The sequence below is a fragment of the Aspergillus pseudotamarii genome (genome assembly GCF_009193445.1).
Source record: "Aspergillus pseudotamarii strain CBS 117625 unplaced genomic scaffold BDV38scaffold_1, whole genome shotgun sequence".
Taxonomy (NCBI): Eukaryota; Fungi; Ascomycota; class Eurotiomycetes; order Eurotiales; family Aspergillaceae; genus Aspergillus; species Aspergillus pseudotamarii.
Window position 1 is genome coordinate 627,666 of NW_022475015.1, and position 17,103 is coordinate 644,768.

A 17,103-nucleotide genomic window follows, 5' to 3' on the forward strand; every position below is an offset into this window, starting at 1 on the left:
ATGGCTCTGCTTACGGGAAGCCGCCAACTCGATGCGGCTGATGCCCACAACTTTGGGGTGGATTGGGTTATCCACTACAAGTTTGAGGACACGGGTATGTCGTTCTTCCAATATTCATTCATCTTATCAATTCGCTCTTGCTAAACTTGCCTGTGCTCCAGAGATGCTGAAGGCCATCGAAGAATTCCGGGCCCTCATCAAAGATCTCCAAGATGCGAAATTGCAAGTGCAAGTCCGCCCTGGCTATGGCGCTTCCTTGTTGCTGTGCATTCGTGTCCCCCGCGACCACCTGGGAAATATGGTCTATAAATCTCGGTAAGGCCAATTACTCTCTCCACCCCCGCTTTTACCAGTTTCTAATACTCTCTAGGGTGAAGGATTGGCTATATGGGATCATCCATGAACTCCCCATCGGCGACGAGCACACCGCGATCGACTCCGAAACGCCAGCCGAAGAACTCCGATCCGTATACCACGCCGTCACCTGGTCCAAGGCACTGGGTGGTGCGGGCGTCACCGCGCAATTAGGGCAGTGGAAGAACGTGGCCAGCACCTTTCCGTTACATGACCCGACCGCCAACGCCAATCTCTTGCGCAAGTGGAGCCACACGCTCCTACTAGATGCAGAGGATTTGGATGCGATTCGGGCCTTGTATGGAGAGAAGGTATTGCCGGACAACCCCCTCCTGGTTATTGGCGCTAACGTTGCCGGGATATAGGTCGCCTACTATTTCGCATTCATCCAATGCTACTCGACGTTTTTGGTCTTCCCCGCCGCGTGGGGTATCTTCACATGGCTTTATCTCGGACCCTACTCCATTACTTCCGCTCTGGTCAACTGCCTCTGGTGCATCGTGTTCGTCGAATATTGGAAAATCCGGGAGACCGACCTCGGCCTCCGATGGAACGTCCGGGGCGTGGGTGCCTTGAAGGTGAACCGCCCGCAATATGTATGGGATAAAGAAGTACGCGACTCTGTGACGGGCGAGACCGTTCGGGTCTTCCCAGCGCACAAGCAATTCCTTCGCCAGCTGTTGCTGCTGCCATTTGCCTCAATTGCCAGTCTCGCATTGGGGTCGTTGATCGTGGCGGCATTCGCCATGGAAATCTTGATCTCGGAAGTTTATACAGGCCCATTCAAGGAATACCTCGAGTTCCTTCCGACCATTCTTTTCTCCCTGTCACTTCCGTGGATCAACGATACCTTAACGGATATGGCCACCAAACTAACCGATTACGAAAATTATCGCACCCAGGACCAGTATGATATTGCACAGACCACAAAAACCTTCGTCATGAACTTCATCACCTCCTTCCTTCCCACGATCCTCACGGCATTTGTGTATGTCCCATTTGGCGCCCGACTGCTACCATATCTCGACGTGATCCGCGTTGGAAAGCTGGCCACGGCGTTCGATACCCGCCGAGTCAATATCGATCCCTCGCGGTTGCAGCAAGAGGTCATTTATCTCTCGGTGATGGGACAGGTCATGAGCTTCGGTGAGGAGATTGTGCTGCCCTATGTGAAACGAGTGGTTATGCAGAAGTGGCGCGACTATCGACAAAAGAATGTGCCGGCCGGACAAGGCCGTCGTTATTCTTACCGAACCGACCAGCTGTTGAACGATGCCCCGGGTGAGGCATCCTTCCTGTCCAGAGTCCGGAATGAGACTGAAGCCGACGAGTACAACGTCCATGACGACACACTAGAGATGTGCGTGCAGTATGGGTATCTAGCACTCTTCGGCGCGTCATGGCCGCTGGTACCACTCGGCTTTCTGCTCAATAACTGGCTGGAGCTGCGAGGAGACTTCTTCAAGTTGAGTCTCGAATGCCAGCGACCGCCTCCCATCCGAGCCGATTCCATTGGGCCGTCGCTCCAAGGATTAGAAGTTCTCACTTGGCTCGGAACTTTGTCCACCGCAGCCATCGTTTACCTGTACCGTGGCGGCATGACCGACGTGCGTCTATCCACACTCCTCTTGATCCTTCTTGCGGCGGAATGGGCATACCTGGGGCTCCGCTTCGTTGTGCGGACGGCGGTGGAGAAGATCGCCACCGGCTCGCTTCGAAAGGAGGCCGCCAAACGATATGCCCTTCGGAAGAACTATCTGGACTCACTTACCCGAAGTACATCTCCTAAAGGTCGACAACGCGTGCGCTTCGAAGACCGTGTCAATGTTTATACCACGGGAGCGGATGTCAGAACCAATTCTCAAGAGTTCCTGCACCCCGGTCATCATGAGACATCGAGTGAGGAAAAGTTCTGGTCTGATCCTGCCCAAGATACTGCGGACGCCGGCGTTCGGTTGATTAAAGCCTTGTGCATGGGAGATCGAGTGCAGCCAGAGAAGAAGTCCGAGAAAATGAAAAAGGGTGCATAGAGTGCACCTTTTACAGGCCATGTTCGATGATAGATTCCAATTTTTTTCCCCCTTGCGTTTTCCACATTATACGGTTGACCTGTAACCATCGCTGGTGTCGATAACTTCCCTGCTGCGCGGGATCTGTGTTGATGTCTGTACTCGAGGCAACACGCCTCAGTTACCGTGGATTTGACATCCAATTCATTGATGACGATAGCGCTATCAGTTCCAGGGATGCGCAAATAGCTAAGCTCTTGTACATTCATACATACCTTCTATCCGTTTTCGTTTCCTTGAGTCACGTGCTTCCGGCGTTTTCTGCGCGAATCGCATTAGTCGATATCTACTATATAATACACATCGGATCTATTGAACACGTTTCTTTACGTATTAGTAACTGTAATGAGCGTTATCGGCATAAGGCAAAATGGGGGGAACCACCCATTCATTCAATAATTCATGCTCGTGAAATTTTGGGACCGAGTCTATTGGCCCCACAGGTTAATCAATTTGCTTACTATCCACAATTCCCTTGCGAGTTTGTCATGCTTAATCTTAAAATAAAAAGTGGCAATTAACTGTGGGAAGATAGTAGGAAAGGAAAGCGATTGCTTGAGAGGGAAACAAAAATATGTGACGAAATATATTTTGTCACATCCGCAAGCGGTCAAGGCCCTACAAGTACTGTCCATTCATCCTGATAGGATTCTGTCCGACAGACAACATGTACTAGTACCCATGTAACACGGCAGCCTGCATGGGTCACATGGCTTTTATTTTACCTCTAGCGAATCCACGTGCATTGGTTTCGGAAAAGGAGCGTGTGAGGACTTCCCACCCCCGACTGGGGAAGATGAAATTCCCACATCCACATCATTCCACGGACCACACCGAAGGTTCTACCACTCACACTAGATCCAACCACGCATTGCTACGTATCCTCAGTACGAAACTACGACTCTGACAGGCAGGGTGGACCCCTCGGAAATGCGGAACGTTATGAGTTCCCCTCATTTCTTGAAATAGGTCGTCTCCGAAATGGGTCAACTCCACGGTAGGGCTGAGACATGGGATTGGTGAGGGATCTGAAAAGTCAAGCGGGGCACAGATTGTTCGGCAACCGAAGATTACGCAGCTTCTGATAGGTACATCAGTAGGCTGTTCTCGTTCGCATGTTGCCTGCGGTATAGAGTTGATACGTGGATTGGGTATGGATGGGTATGGATGCAGATGCTTGTTCATGCAGTCGAGGGATGCGTTGGGAAAGGTGATAAGCGGCAAAGGCATGCCACCAGCTATCAAGATCGAAGGAAGGATGACTGAGAGGAATTGTCGAATCCTTCTAGCTCTTCAGGACCTTACTAGGAGTAGTTATAAGACGGAATTAGTGGCAGTCCACTTTCAGCCCTACAAGGCAAAGCCAAGGTCAGGGAAAAGTCAATCAGTTATCCAAGGTGACCAATCGCAGATCTCGGCTGGTTCCCCAGTTCATTCCACCTCTTCTGAAGTTCCGTGACCGACATTCCAGTCTTTTAGTCGCCCTGTTCCCCTTCCACTTTCATTAATTTCTTTGCTTTTCTCTTTCTTTTCTTTTTCTAATTTTATTTTATTTTTTTTTTATCTTTGCCCGTTCCGTTAAAACAAGGTGCTACCCGCCCTTCTTTCGTTCCCCCTTCCCCTCACTCCCTTTCTCGCATTCTCACACAACCTCCTCTTCCCCCCTACTTTATTTTCTTCCCCCTTCCTCTTTGAAATTGCTCTTCTGGAGGAGCGAGTCTCCTCCGGTTGCCCAATGTGTCCCCTCTCCGAATCAAAAACCGAGCTCTTTCTCCAGGAAGAGAATGAAACGGGAAAGATCGTCCCTATGGTGACTGTCGTCCGTCGGCGCGGACGATTGCATTTGGTCCACCCTCACTGGTACCGGAATAGTTTATTGGCGAGCACAGGATTTCTCGAATTCGCTAATGCCGGTGATTTCGCTGCTAATGTGTGGAATGAGATCCCCGTACCCCGACATGCAATGATCCTGATGGCCATTGGAGGACCACTCGCTTTGTTGATGAGTATTGTCGCCCTCCGCGACTTGATTCTAAGTTGGCGGAATGTCAAACTGCTCCGCGCCGAACGTCAATACTTACAATCGTTGAAACGTGACTATCTTGCCTCCCCCAACCCGGACTCGGATCTGATCCGACTGATCGACAGCCGTCTTGGCCTTAGCTGGCGCGAATTGGGCACAGAGCTCATTGACCGTGTCGCTATGGACGTTTTCCTCGGTCTTGGGGCTCTGCTCGTCGGTATCGGTACGATCATGGCCATTTGGGGAGCCCATCCGAAAGTCTTCAACGCCAGTAACCTCCTGTCGGGGTTCGTGGGGAACTCCTTCGCCGCAGAGTTCGGCGTCGTCAACGCGGTCTGGTCCGTCTACCTTGCCCGACGATTCCACCGCTACAATAGACTCTGTGCACGCACCCCGGCCCTCTCATCGTTCCGCGACCGTCTCCACCTCCGGTTCAACAAATTCAAATGGCACGCCGTCGTTTCCGGACTCACCGGTCTCATCGCCGGTGCCGCCTCCATGGTCACAGCCAAGATGTGGTGGGGATACGTGGTGCTAGCGCCCTGCATGGTTTTGCAGTTGTTATGCAACCGGTTCTGGCGAACCCAGCTGGGCTACGACCGCCCGATCGTCCGCGACTACGATCAACGGGGCATCCTCATCCGCGAGACGCAAGAAATCCGCGACGAAGAAAAAGACGGACCGCTACTGGATAGTCTGGCCTCTACGGTAACCCTGTATAACGCACTGGGTGCCCTCCCCTCGCCGAGCGAGGCCCTCGACTGGACGAGTCTGGACTCGCTTGTGCAATTCATGATCACGAATGACCTCTTCGATTCCCTCTGCGACTGGCTCGCACGCGATAAATCCGTTCCTTCCGACGTCCGCGACGCCGTGTTCCGTGACCCCTCTTCCTCTTCGGAACACACCGAGATCACGGTCTCTCCTGACCACCTCCTCCGCATCCCAGCCCAATTGCAAACGCAACTGCGCGATCTTTGTCGTCAGTTTCTCCAAGGGGATGGACGGAGGGTGCTGCTCTATCGGGAACGGTATCTGTTAGAGATGATGGGGTCGATGCTCTCCAGGGAGAGTCAGTAATGTAGCACGTCCTGTATACTATTATGTTCATCGCATTTGTTGGATGGGGACATCGATTGGGACACTCTGTGCCGGCACATGAGGCAGTAGATCTGCAAGCATAGATATTAATGTGGTTACCTTAATGAATAGAGATGCTCCTCTATGGGACAATTTTATTGAATTTCACTGCTTCATGAGTAAGGTGTAGTAAATCATGCTCATGGAGAACTCTGTATGTTGCTATTCTCTTTGTACCCATAGGGTACAAAACGGGATGCCTCAGGCCTCCATCCATCGGACGACTCTCAAAGTACGCACGGATAAGTAGTAAGTCCGGTGCCGGACTCCGCCCCACTCTTTGTCAACCCAAAGCAATCAATTAACATCAAAGAGCCTGCGCAAACAGTCTAGCTACTACTGCTACTACTAGTACTAGTACTCCGTACTCATCACCGATATGGGTTGTAGAGGACTGTGGAATTTACACATCCATGGTCAGTAAGACCAGATATCTCTCAGATTCACTAACGCCCACCCATTCCAGGAAAATGGTACCGCTCCTATCATCCTCGGGCACTGATAAGCCATCCGGATGATAAACGGATATGGCGAACAGTTAAAGAAGTACTTGATAAGCCCTTTGATCTGAAGGGGTGGGTGCTATCTCCCTGCCCCAGTCCGATTCATTCAAATTTAGATTATGTCTACACTATCGACCACGTTGCAGGTGTTTTCATAATCTCGCTATGGGGAGAGCCCGACGGTATCTTGGTACCTACAGCGATACGAATCGACCTAGCTAGATTCCATGAAGATGATTTCAGCCTCTCCATCAACCATCCCCTCCCACGGCCTGAGTACTTGGTCGGAGATGGTACTAGCGTGGTCCATGGGTCCCACTATGAACCACTAGATTCTGAGATGCTTACTTTCGACTTTGGCATCCCTACTCCTATGAACGAGTTACAGGAGCTATTGTTTACCGACTTTGTCTTTCTTTGGCGCTTCTATATTGATGACCCCTTGACATGGAGATGTAGTTCCCCGGTCTTCAAATTGCTATGTATAGCCCTTCTACGTCTTGCTGCTTGGGATCTTGAAGTATCCCCAAATTCCGACCTTGGGCACGTGGAACTTCCAATCTCCTTCTCGTCTGTTCCCTCTTGGAGGTACCCCAAGGCAGACATTTACTGGTTCCATGGTTACCTTATAGTATTGCATGAAGACATCGGATCTAAGGCTATGATAAGTGGAGCTATTATGAAAGCCAAATCATACATTGACAATCTCGAGTATGAATGCAATGACGTCCACTTGATCCTTATCTCACCATTTCAGGTGGCTTTCGTGGAGTTGCTCCAAGGCACTATCATGACTTCCAAAAGCCTAGCCTTATTGACAAATGCGTCGGCAAACCAATGCTCGCCCGGCTTTCGTGCGCTTGTCCGGGTTCTAACATCAGACCGCCGGATAAAGTATCACGCCTATAGAGAGACGTGGGAGTATAATATACCACCAGAAATGCTTCAAAGACTGCTCTATGCATTGGAACCGCGAGATGCTGTAGCATTTTCACAGGCTTCCTTTGTGGCCGAGGAATGCTACTATGCCTCGATTCCCCAGATCAAAGATATCGTCGTGCAAACCTTCAAGTCTTCTATACCGTGCTGTGGTAAGCGTGGTGACTTGGAAGAGCAGGGTATCTGTTGTTCTAAATGCCATTCCTGGCAACACCTGGGGTGTGTCGGTCTGGGAAACCAACCATTGGACAGTAATTACGTTTGCTTTGATTGTTACAAAAATAGGACCTGTACGACACTTAAACCCGGTCGGATAAACAGAACCAGTTGTCGACGACGAAGAGAAGGGCACCCGGTCAAAGTGGGATGTGCTGAACAGTTGCTTCAATTGCGACTTCTCAAACCCTCCCATTTACGACCAGAGCTACGACTTGTGAGGAATCTCCGGCCCATTCCACCTTGTCTCATTGATCACACGATTCTTTTCAACGGCGCGTTTTCTGGCTTGGCTTATGGCCTGGAAAATACAACCTAGTACGCGATGAATTTGGTAGTATTGATTGCATTGAAGAGATAGGTTACGTTGACTATCTGGGTGAATTGCAAAAAGATCACAAAACTATCGACCAAGAAACGTATGAACCCCTGCAATCGTATCAACGAGCGGCTGGGGTGTCATTCTGTGCCATGTGCCTTAGCATCCAATCAATGGTAATACAGTCATCGCGTTCATGGAATGAGTTCCGCTGTTGTTGGGTTGGGGGTCCCCAAGGGATAACGCGATTGTCCCTGTGCATACACCGGCATTGGCCAATCGTTAATGAAATGCAAAGAATTTGTGGTAAGAGCTAAAACAAACGCCGAATACATGTTCGGCAACATAGGGGCAAACTAGGAGACAAGCTGACCATAATTTGTCGATACCAGTTGTGTTCTGTTGTTCTACAGGCTCGCTCTCGGTCTCATTTAGATGCTGTGTAAGTGATCCTATCCTAATCATGATCCTTCTCCAAGTTCCCACAAAATTATTTTCCTTTGTTGGTGTTATTCATTTTGGCAGTGGATCCCAAATATATCCAGATCTGTTCTGTTCTATAGTAGCCAGCCTAGCCAACCCTACGAAAAGCAACCAAGCTAGAAACTAAACAAGCCACTCCTCCTCTTCCCCAACGGATAAACCACCAAAGCAGCCACAAACAATCCCACCGTAATCCCAATCGCAACCTGCACCATCCCGAACCCCAAATCCTGCACGGACTTCTGCTGTCCCACTCCAGCAGAGCTTGTATCCCCATGACTACCATTGCGGCTGATATTCGACCGAATAGCATCTGCCGACTCAACCCCCGCAATCAACGACCCAGACGCCGCAAGCCCAGACGGAACGAGGACAAATATCCCCGGTAAGATAGCGGTGGCTGCATGGCCGTGCCAAAGCCGACTGTATAGGTTCCCCATAACACCTATAGCAAATGCGCCGACAGTGTTGGCAACCTGCGTATTTGTCCCGAGACGTTTGGTGACGAAGTAATTTGTTACATAGCCGGTGAAGGAGATGATGACCATCACCGGGCCCTGTTTCCATTTCCCCTGGTTGATGATCAGGAGACAGATGGAGAAGGCGATGACGAAGGGAAATCGGGCGACGTAGGGGTTTCTGAAGCCCAGGATGTTCGGGCAGGTTGTGTTAGATGTTGCGGTGCGGTCGATCAGGCCGTAAATGGTGGTTCCGACTGTGACGCCGTAGCCTAGGAAGAGGGAGTAGATGATTGCATAGACCATGCGGATGGAGCCGGGGACTATCTTGTGAGATTGCAGTTCTAGACTGCTGCAGAGGACTGTGTAGCCGGGGAGGATGAGGGCGATGGAGGATTGGGCGATGGCGGAGAAGCAGAAGAGGTATTGGTGTGGTTTGCCGTGGATGGTGGTTGCTATGCTGCCGATAGCGCGCGCAATGAATGAGGTTAGCACGGCGGCTGTTACTTCGAAGACGTTGGAGTAGAGCACTGAGCGTGGGGCGATGACATGTTGCATGATGCCGAGCAGACAACCGTTGAAGAAGATGATGGGCATGTCGATAGGTCTGGCGCCGAAGGCGAATGGACCGACCATGGCGGTGGCTAGACCGCAGACGAGCACGATGATTAGTTTATTGTACCGGGGTTTTCGTTTCATGATGTCTTCTAATTCTTGGGTGGCTTCTTCGATTCCGATAACGTCGTGGATGACGTTTTTGTAGATGTCGTGAGTCTCGGAAAGGCGCCCTAGGTCGACGCCTTGCGAAACGCGGACGAGTTTGACTTCCGCGGTTCGTGTTGCGGGATCGTCGAAGGACATTATCATGCAGCCGGGCACGTAGAGGTATTGGCTATCGACTTGGAGGACCTTCGCGGTCATCTGCATATACTCCTCTAATCGATGCGTGGGGGCACCAAAGACCATGAGTGCCTTGCACAGCTGCATGATATACCTCTCGCGCGCAATAATCTGTGCAATGTGCAGGGTAATTTGTATCTCATCCTCGAGCCTCATATTCCCGGGCGAATGTTTGCTGCGCCGTTTCGAGGCAGCCGTGAGCACTTCACTCGAAACCGGCGTGCTCGCTCCACTGACATTCGTCGAGGCGGTAGCCAGAGCATTAGGCGACATATTCGGCGGCTTTTTATACCATTTCATCTTCCGTGGCGTAGCTGCCCCAGATGCGCTCCCACTGAGAGGCGTCCCCATCTCTCGGGGAGATTGACTACTCGTTGACGGTGCGCCTATATGCGTATGATCCAGGGCTCCATTAAGTTTCAGAAGCTGGGATAACACACCCCCAGTACTGCCACGGCCTCTTATCACCGCCCCATTCCACGCATCGGCAGGACTACCCCAGTAATCCGGAGTCTTGTGCGGATAGTGTTTATTATGTCTGGGACGATGATACGCCATTTGATCCTGGGACATTTCCCGAACAAGACGATGGGCCGCAGAACTGGATCTGTCATGGTCATACCCCTTCTCTGAAAGCGTGAGCTCGCTACCTGCCGCCGAATCAGGACGATACTGCATTACACGCACATCCTTTTCATCAGATGGTGGGCGCCCAAGCTGAGTCGCGAACTCTCTCACTTTCTTTGTCGCCACATGTCTGAGCTCATTAAGCCGGCTTAGAAGCGAGCCATTGGTAGTACCGGGGTCAGAAGGATGAGCGAGTGACTCTTTTTCAAAATCCACACTATCTGTCCCGCGAGGCTGGCCGAGATAAATGGATCGTTTCCTCGGCCGTGCCTCGGTGATATCTACAGACCCGTGCGCCGGGCGATGATGAGTTTGACGCGGTGATGCGTCGGGTGAGTCCTCTGATTCCGTGTCGACATCGCCATACTCGTATCTCAGGTCTGTCCCGAAATGGACCCGATGGCGAGATGGCGACACGCTGGTCGGGCTGACGTCCTGTGTATTGGTCTCTTGTGTCTCGACATGCTGCTCAGGTGTTCCTTGCCCAGGTGTGTCTGGACTTTGATCCTCGACGCTCCGGTAGCTGATTAATGAACTCTGGCTCGCTTCACTGTCGCGGCGGTCTTCGGGCATTGGGGTGGGCTGTTTGGAGGTGGTATGAAGAACCTGTGACCGAAGACGAGGAATGTAAAGGCTTTAGCTCTGCACGATGAATAAATGGGCTTTGTATGGCGTCCCGAGTGTATATGAAAGCATCCAGGTTCGCATAGGGTGATGTTGTTTATATCCAGATACGAGTGAGGCATAAAAATCAGCAAAACCACATGGCGAGGAAGATAATGGGATGTCGAATAAACTTTACAATGACCCAGGGTCACAACAGCATTAGTCACTCTAGGAGCAATAGAATCAATAATATGGAAACAATGGGAAAACAGAAAACTTCTACTGGACGCACGTCCAAGAATAGAAAAGGAGTAGTCCAGGTTGCAGCGTGGAAAACCAGAACAGGTCCTACCATGGGTAGATCAACGTCATATAGGGATCAGCGCGCGATAACACCACCAGAAAGTACCACTAGCAGCCTTATCGGAGTGGACAGCTGGTGTGGAACTCCCTGGACGTTGCATTGGGAGAAGAGTCTATGACGCAAACAGACAGTATGTGGGTCCTTGAGCAACTTCGGAGTTTTCAAAGATATATACGACCTGTAGACGTTATCACACCCACTTGAGCGTTACTAAGTGATTGCTCTAAAGATCATCTCAGCACCTTTTTACTTGGAATTTATTGCTCATTTTGTAGTATGCAACTATGCTGTAGAGTCGAGCACTCAGTTGGAGGTGACAATATTCTGGGCCATGTGAAAGCTTTAAATGTGGATCGTCGAAGGTCTAGACATTAGTTTTAACTTAGAAATTCGATAGATCCGATCTAGAACATTGGTGTAGTCCTGTTAATGCTTGTTTTAAGCATTTATCGGCCCTTGCTCAATCGCGGAACTCTCTGTACCCGAGAAGATCCCGGCGACAAATCGGAATCGGAACTTAGTTAAAATTCATAGTTCACAAGCCTCGGGATCTCTTAGAGGAAGCCGAGAAAGCTTAAAGCAGGTCGATTGTGGCCTGGAATATGAGCCAATTGCGTACGCTTGACAGATGTCACTATGTTTTGCTCTATGTATAGGCTTTGGATACTTTTAAGGTTAGGGTAGCCCTTTACCCGACTGTACAATGGCTACCGGTGGTTCTCTCTCAGGTCGAGAAGGCAATCTTCCTTTGGAGAGTTGTATAAGTAATGTAATATTTTCCGAGTCACGTTGAATATATAGAAGCACATCATACGGGTACCAGGCTAGAAGCATCGGGAAATTCTCCAATGAACCAAAACTTCGAATGTATGTAGATGTTTAGGAAATGTGAGTCTACATGGTTCCTCATGATTCCCTTTGACTAGATGGGGTAAATAACGACACACATCTAAGTAAAGAAAACCCATGTCTAGGTGAAGCCGGAGCCAAGGTTCCTACTCTACCGGCCTCACTGAAGATTACTGGGGAGAGAGTACGAGAGGGAGACGAAAACGAGGCAAACGAAGAAATAAATATCATAGTGCTAATTTCTCAGCTAAACGCTCCATACTCTATTAATATCAATCCCCTGTGGGTCTCCGAAAATTTAAAGTACCGCGTAGCTTTCCCGAACGCGAGAACGAAAACGAATCCGACGAGGAAATAGCTTTCAGAAACTGAATATCCTCTACGGGTGCAATTTCAACAACGTATCTGGGAGAATATAATCTGAAACAGCTCCACATAGTTCATACACAGCCCTTTTACTGAACGTCAGTTGTTGCCAAGGAAGGCTATTAGAAGTATGGAGGCCTTCAGCTTTCAGGCCTATGATTACTGGCTATACCACAGTCTTTTCCACCATGATTTCTCTTCTGCCTAGTTTTTTCCATTCCTTAAATATCTAGAGTGTCTCTTAGATATTCAATTTTACCGCGCCATTGTCAATTGTGCCGACCTTGTTCTTCCACGACCATCTCACACACTCTTTTTGCATTGAAGGATACCCAGCAGCAGCAGATAAATATGAATACACGCCGTGCAGACAGTGACCCAACGGGGGATGCAGTATCATTCTCCTTCTATCACTATGATCCGAGCATGGCCGGTGCCGTAATCTTTATCATTCTTTTCGCGGGAACGACGCTCTTTCATATTTACCAGATGGTCAGAACCCGAACTTGGTTCTTCATCCCTTTTGTGATTGGAGGCATATGTTAGTGACACTTGTCTCGGAGGGAATAGAGCACTTCCATGAATCGGTAATGCTAACTTAAGTAGTTGAGGTACTCGGCTACATAGGGCGCGCCCTGTCCAGTCGGGAATCTCCAAACTGGACCCTGGGACCATATCTCATCCAAACTTTGTTCCTTCTTCTCGCTCCAGCCCTGCTCGCCGCTTCTATATACATGTACCTCGGACGAATAATACTGGTTCTGCGAGCCGAGTCCCACGCAATCATGAGAAAGAAATGGTTGACCAAAGTCTTCGTGACGGGGGATGTCCTGTCTTTCCTCCTGCAAGGTTCTGGTTAGTATTGAGTCGACCCAAAACCATTCAATAACTGAAAGGACACAGCTAATTATTACTTCAACTATAGGCGGCGGTATCCAAAGCGGCGGCAGTCTTGACAGCATGAAGCTAGGAGAGAAGATTATCGTCATCGGCCTTTTCGTCCAAATATTCTTCTTCGGCTTTTTCATCGTCACGGCAGGCTCATTCGACTTAAAATTAAAGAAATATCCTATTCCGCGATGCCACTCCGCTGAGATCCCCTGGAGGAAACATATGAATGTGTTATACGCATCGAGCATGCTGATCATGATCCGGTCTGTGTTCCGCTTGATTGAGTATCTACAGGGGAATAACGGGTATCTGCTGCATCATGAAATTTTCCTATATATCTTTGATGCGGTGCTGATATTTATCACGATGGTCATCTTCAATATCTGTCACCCGAGTGAGATTGGTCGGCTTTTGGCTAATGAGGCGGAGTATGAACTCAAAGATACGTTCAGTACTGTACCGTGATGGTGTTCTTGTATAGATTGCAGACGAAACAGCGTTCATTAATACAAATATGTTCAGTATGTGAAGACTCGATATAAAGTTCTTGCAGTACTAGTGTAAGGTCATAGGATCTACAACAATTAGAAGAGAGGCTTCGATATTCTGAGAAGGATAACGAGAGTAAATATTGCAGATATATAATTAAGATGGACATGATGATGAGTTAGATGAATTGCTATGATTCAGGCTGCACTTATTCCATCAGCGAAGTACATAGCAATCAAATCTTCTTTTGTACTCAACCACGTTTCTCTTATCCTTTAACGTAAACGCATCAAGGCTTGACTCTCGTGTGTTTGTATCCATTTTCCTCCAGAGTACGGGCTGATTCTAGATTTATTTGTCTATAGGAAAGGTTATTACAGCTTGAATTCAACAATTGGCCGGCTGGCCCAATGGCAAGGCGCTTGACTACGAATCAAGAGATTGCAGGTTCGATCCCTGCGTCGGTCAGAATTTTTGGTGTTTTTGCCACCAGAGATCCATATCTTTCCGAATATGAAAAGTGGTGGATCTTCAGGACAAGCTTTTTTACCGACGCTGCCGGGCTATCATCTGATTGGCCAGCGATGCCAAGTATATCAACCACCTTCACTGTAATCACGAAGGATATTCATGACTGCGTACGATTCTGTGGCAGTGATCATGTAAAAGATAATCTCATATTCACGGATCTGTCATATAATTTCTTCTTATAGCATTCGTCATATCTCGTTCGAGTATGAGCGCGGTCGGTTCCTGGATGGTTTCCCCTTCAAGCCGCACTTTGCGCCCGTCAAGCATCGAGTGTTGGATCGGATTCAGCGTCTCGGTGCGGGGATCCTGGGAGGGGTGCACGTTGGCCTCCATCTGTGCTACGGTAATCTGGGAGGCAAGCATGTTATTGAACCCGAGGATTTGGGATTGTTGGTGGAGTTCGCGAATGACATCGTGAAGACAATCAGACTGTGCCTGATGAATTGGATTTATACGCCCGTACTGAGGGACTGGGAGTGTCTGAACTACTTTAAGTCGTTGAAGAGATTGGCATAGGATAAGATCTTGGGATTGGTGCATTTTGACGACAAAGTGGGGACTAAAGGTCGGATTAGAGCTGCGCATGAGGCTACCAGAAGGAGGTTCAATGTGGCAACTGAGTGTGGAATGGGAAGAATGCTGAAGGAACCCCCTGACAGTATCTTAAGGATTTCGAAATACGTGACGGGGCCTACTGACTAGGCGGACAGGGGAGGCTCTTGTCTGTCAATCTGATGTCTATCACTTGCTGTTATATATTCTTTATTGTTAGAAATAGTAGGCTACGTAATGGAATTCTGTTTACTTCAGGACCCCCTGCTACGTAACCACAATGGCGCACTGGTCCCAAATACACTCTATCTGCCCCGGAAATATCCAAAGTATCCTTTCTCGCGATACCTATCGTCACAAACCCGTGACTCAGCATAAGAGGGTTGGGCTGGTTTGGGGTAGGTCCTGGCTATGACACTCGAACTGGGAGTTTTGCGACTCACTCGCCTGGCGCCAAATCTCCTATTTTGTCGTGTCCTAAGTATATAAGACCATGAGATATGGAAAACAGGGCTCGGGTCGGCTCATCCTTACTTAAACTATAGGAAATTCACGGGATCAATAGGTAAACACCTAGCCCAGTAGTATCTCATTAAAACAGGATGATCTATTCCCAAATGATCTATGAATCGGCCGAATGGAATCCCCGGAAATCACTGAGCTTCTACTTTTACCAATCCTCTTATATCTTAACTAACTAGTTAGCTTACTAAATACGCTAAATAGGAAGGGTCAGCCCATTCCTAACGGACCCCCCGTATAGACCCTATACTTAAAAGCGTTTAGTACGTAAAATAAGCCTGGACCCTAAAGTGGGACAAAGTATCTACCCCTCATTATTCTACGAGGTGAGCGCTACTTACTAATTACATTTTCACATATGACTATAATATGGGCAAAGACTTTCCATGGGCAATCCCATAGAAGAGGAGATCTTGGCGGAATGATGCCTTCATATCACGTCACAAATCCTGCATGAAACCACGCATATCGAGATATTGCCTGGCGTTGATCCATGTGGCTATGCAAGGCCGGGCTCAAAATTTGCGACTAAGAAGGGCTAAGCGGCAACGCTAAGTAACCTTGCCGTAGCTTGCTGTCGCTATTTCAACCCAACCCCGCCGTCATGTCCTTCTCACTATATAAACTGGCTCCCTGCCTTTCCATTACTCTACCCCTTGATCATACCGCCATACCATACCACACTAGACACCAGTGCCAGGGTAGTTCAAAAGATTGCAACTAGTTTGACTGGTGCAGGGCCTCATTAAGACTGTACAAGTCTTGGGAATTTAGAAAACTATCACCCCACAATGTCGTCCTCAATCCTCACTTCAAATGCCAGCCTCGTCAACATTGGCACCCATTCGCTCGCCCTCTACGCCCACGGCCCAGAACCCAGCAGCTCCAAAGGTCCTGTCGTCCTATTCGTATCAGGCGTAGCAAGCTCCAGCCTCAACTGGGCAGCTGTGGTGCGGCTACTTCCTCCCTCGATGCGAAGCTACACATATGACCGTTCCGGCTATCGCAACTCCGAGCCCTCGCCGCTCGAGCCCACAGCCGAGAATATCGCCCTGGAGCTTTCTCTTCTAATCAAAAACGCCCCCATCCCAAACCCTCTCATTATTGTGGGACATTCCTGGGCTGGTGTGCTTATCAACGAATTCATCGCCCTTACGGGCAATGGCCCACACATCGCTGGCCTGGTGCTCGTCGACGCGAACTACGAGACTATGCCCGAGGTGTTGAATGTAAATGATCCAATTCTTGGGGTCATTGCCGAGGGGGTCCACCCATACACTGGTAGGGGCATTGACACTGAGCATAAGTTGACGCAGGAAGAGTGGGATGCGTTTAACAGCGACCAATTTTCAGAGAAGTGTATGTTGACTGGGGAGAAGGAGGATGGTGAGCATTACCTACCAAGTTTTGAGACGTTGCGGAAGAAGGAGCTGGGTAAGAGGCAGCTACTGGTTGGAGATAAGCCGGTTTATGTCATTGGGGGTATGCGGAGTAGGGATTGGAGTGGGTTGTATAAGGCGGGCGTTGAGAAGGGGAATGGGACTGAGGAGCAGAGAAGCCATGTTAGAGAGTTGATTAGGACGGCTGATGAGAAGAGTGAGGGTCTTATGAAGGAATTTCTGAAGCTGTCTACGACGAGCAAGCTTGTTTTTGCCCGCCAGAGTGGACACTTTGTGCAGTTAACTCAGCCGGATATCGTTGTCGATGGGGTGAAATGGGTCTTAGATGACTTTCAATCATCTTCTTAAATGGAGAAACCAAATAGTGGACGCTTTATATTAAGACGCATCATTCATATCCAGGGAATAATTGTAAGATACTGGGCAGTGTGCTCCAGAAAGGCGACTTCCAAATTATGTCCCAAGTAACTTAGAAACGTTCTGATTAAGGGAGTAAACAGAG

General features: G+C 49.1%; 6 protein-coding genes and 1 non-coding gene across 7 annotated transcripts; 6 read left to right on the forward strand and 1 right to left on the reverse strand.

Annotated features, from left to right (window-relative positions):
• Window positions 1–2,384, forward strand: BDV38DRAFT_266880 (anoctamin family protein; the record flags this gene model as incomplete). The annotated part of the gene is made up of 4 exons (XM_032056487.1): window positions 1–94; window positions 162–315; window positions 371–665; window positions 720–2,384. 4 exons carry the CDS (start codon window positions 1–3, stop codon window positions 2,382–2,384), a joined length of 2,208 nt encoding a protein of 735 aa, XP_031919785.1.
• A 1,660-nt stretch (window positions 2,385–4,044) lies between these two features.
• BDV38DRAFT_2151 (uncharacterized protein) lies at window positions 4,045–5,977 on the forward strand. Its single transcript, XM_032052691.1, has one exon. It carries the CDS (start codon window positions 4,159–4,161, stop codon window positions 5,524–5,526), a length of 1,368 nt encoding a protein of 455 aa, XP_031919786.1. The 5' UTR covers window positions 4,045–4,158; the 3' UTR covers window positions 5,527–5,977.
• Window positions 5,966–7,563, forward strand: BDV38DRAFT_266882 (uncharacterized protein; the record flags this gene model as incomplete). Its single annotated transcript, XM_032056488.1, has 2 exons — window positions 5,966–6,002; window positions 6,053–7,563. 2 exons carry the CDS (start codon window positions 5,966–5,968, stop codon window positions 7,561–7,563), a joined length of 1,548 nt encoding a protein of 515 aa, XP_031919787.1.
• A 299-nt stretch (window positions 7,564–7,862) lies between these two features.
• On the reverse strand, window positions 7,863–10,699 carry BDV38DRAFT_2149 (threonine/serine exporter family protein). The gene has a single exon (XM_032052685.1). It carries the CDS (start codon window positions 10,602–10,604, stop codon window positions 8,163–8,165), a length of 2,442 nt encoding a protein of 813 aa, XP_031919788.1. The 5' UTR covers window positions 10,605–10,699; the 3' UTR covers window positions 7,863–8,162.
• Window positions 10,700–12,351: 1,652 nt separating this feature from the next.
• On the forward strand, window positions 12,352–13,602 carry BDV38DRAFT_231985 (RTA1 like protein-domain-containing protein). The gene is made up of 3 exons (XM_032052988.1): window positions 12,352–12,757; window positions 12,823–13,071; window positions 13,142–13,602. The coding sequence occupies exons 1-3, from the start codon at window positions 12,568–12,570 to the stop codon at window positions 13,570–13,572; spliced, it is 870 nt and encodes a 289-aa protein (XP_031919789.1). The 5' UTR covers window positions 12,352–12,567; the 3' UTR covers window positions 13,573–13,602.
• A 390-nt stretch (window positions 13,603–13,992) lies between these two features.
• Window positions 13,993–14,064, forward strand: BDV38DRAFT_t3. Its single transcript has one exon. It is a non-coding gene; the product is annotated as a tRNA-Arg (tRNA).
• Window positions 14,065–15,710: 1,646 nt separating this feature from the next.
• BDV38DRAFT_231986 (alpha/beta fold hydrolase) lies at window positions 15,711–17,002 on the forward strand. The gene has a single exon (XM_032052989.1). The coding sequence runs from the start codon at window positions 15,993–15,995 to the stop codon at window positions 16,947–16,949; it is 957 nt and encodes a 318-aa protein (XP_031919790.1). The 5' UTR covers window positions 15,711–15,992; the 3' UTR covers window positions 16,950–17,002.
• Window positions 17,003–17,103: the final 101 nt, after the last annotated feature.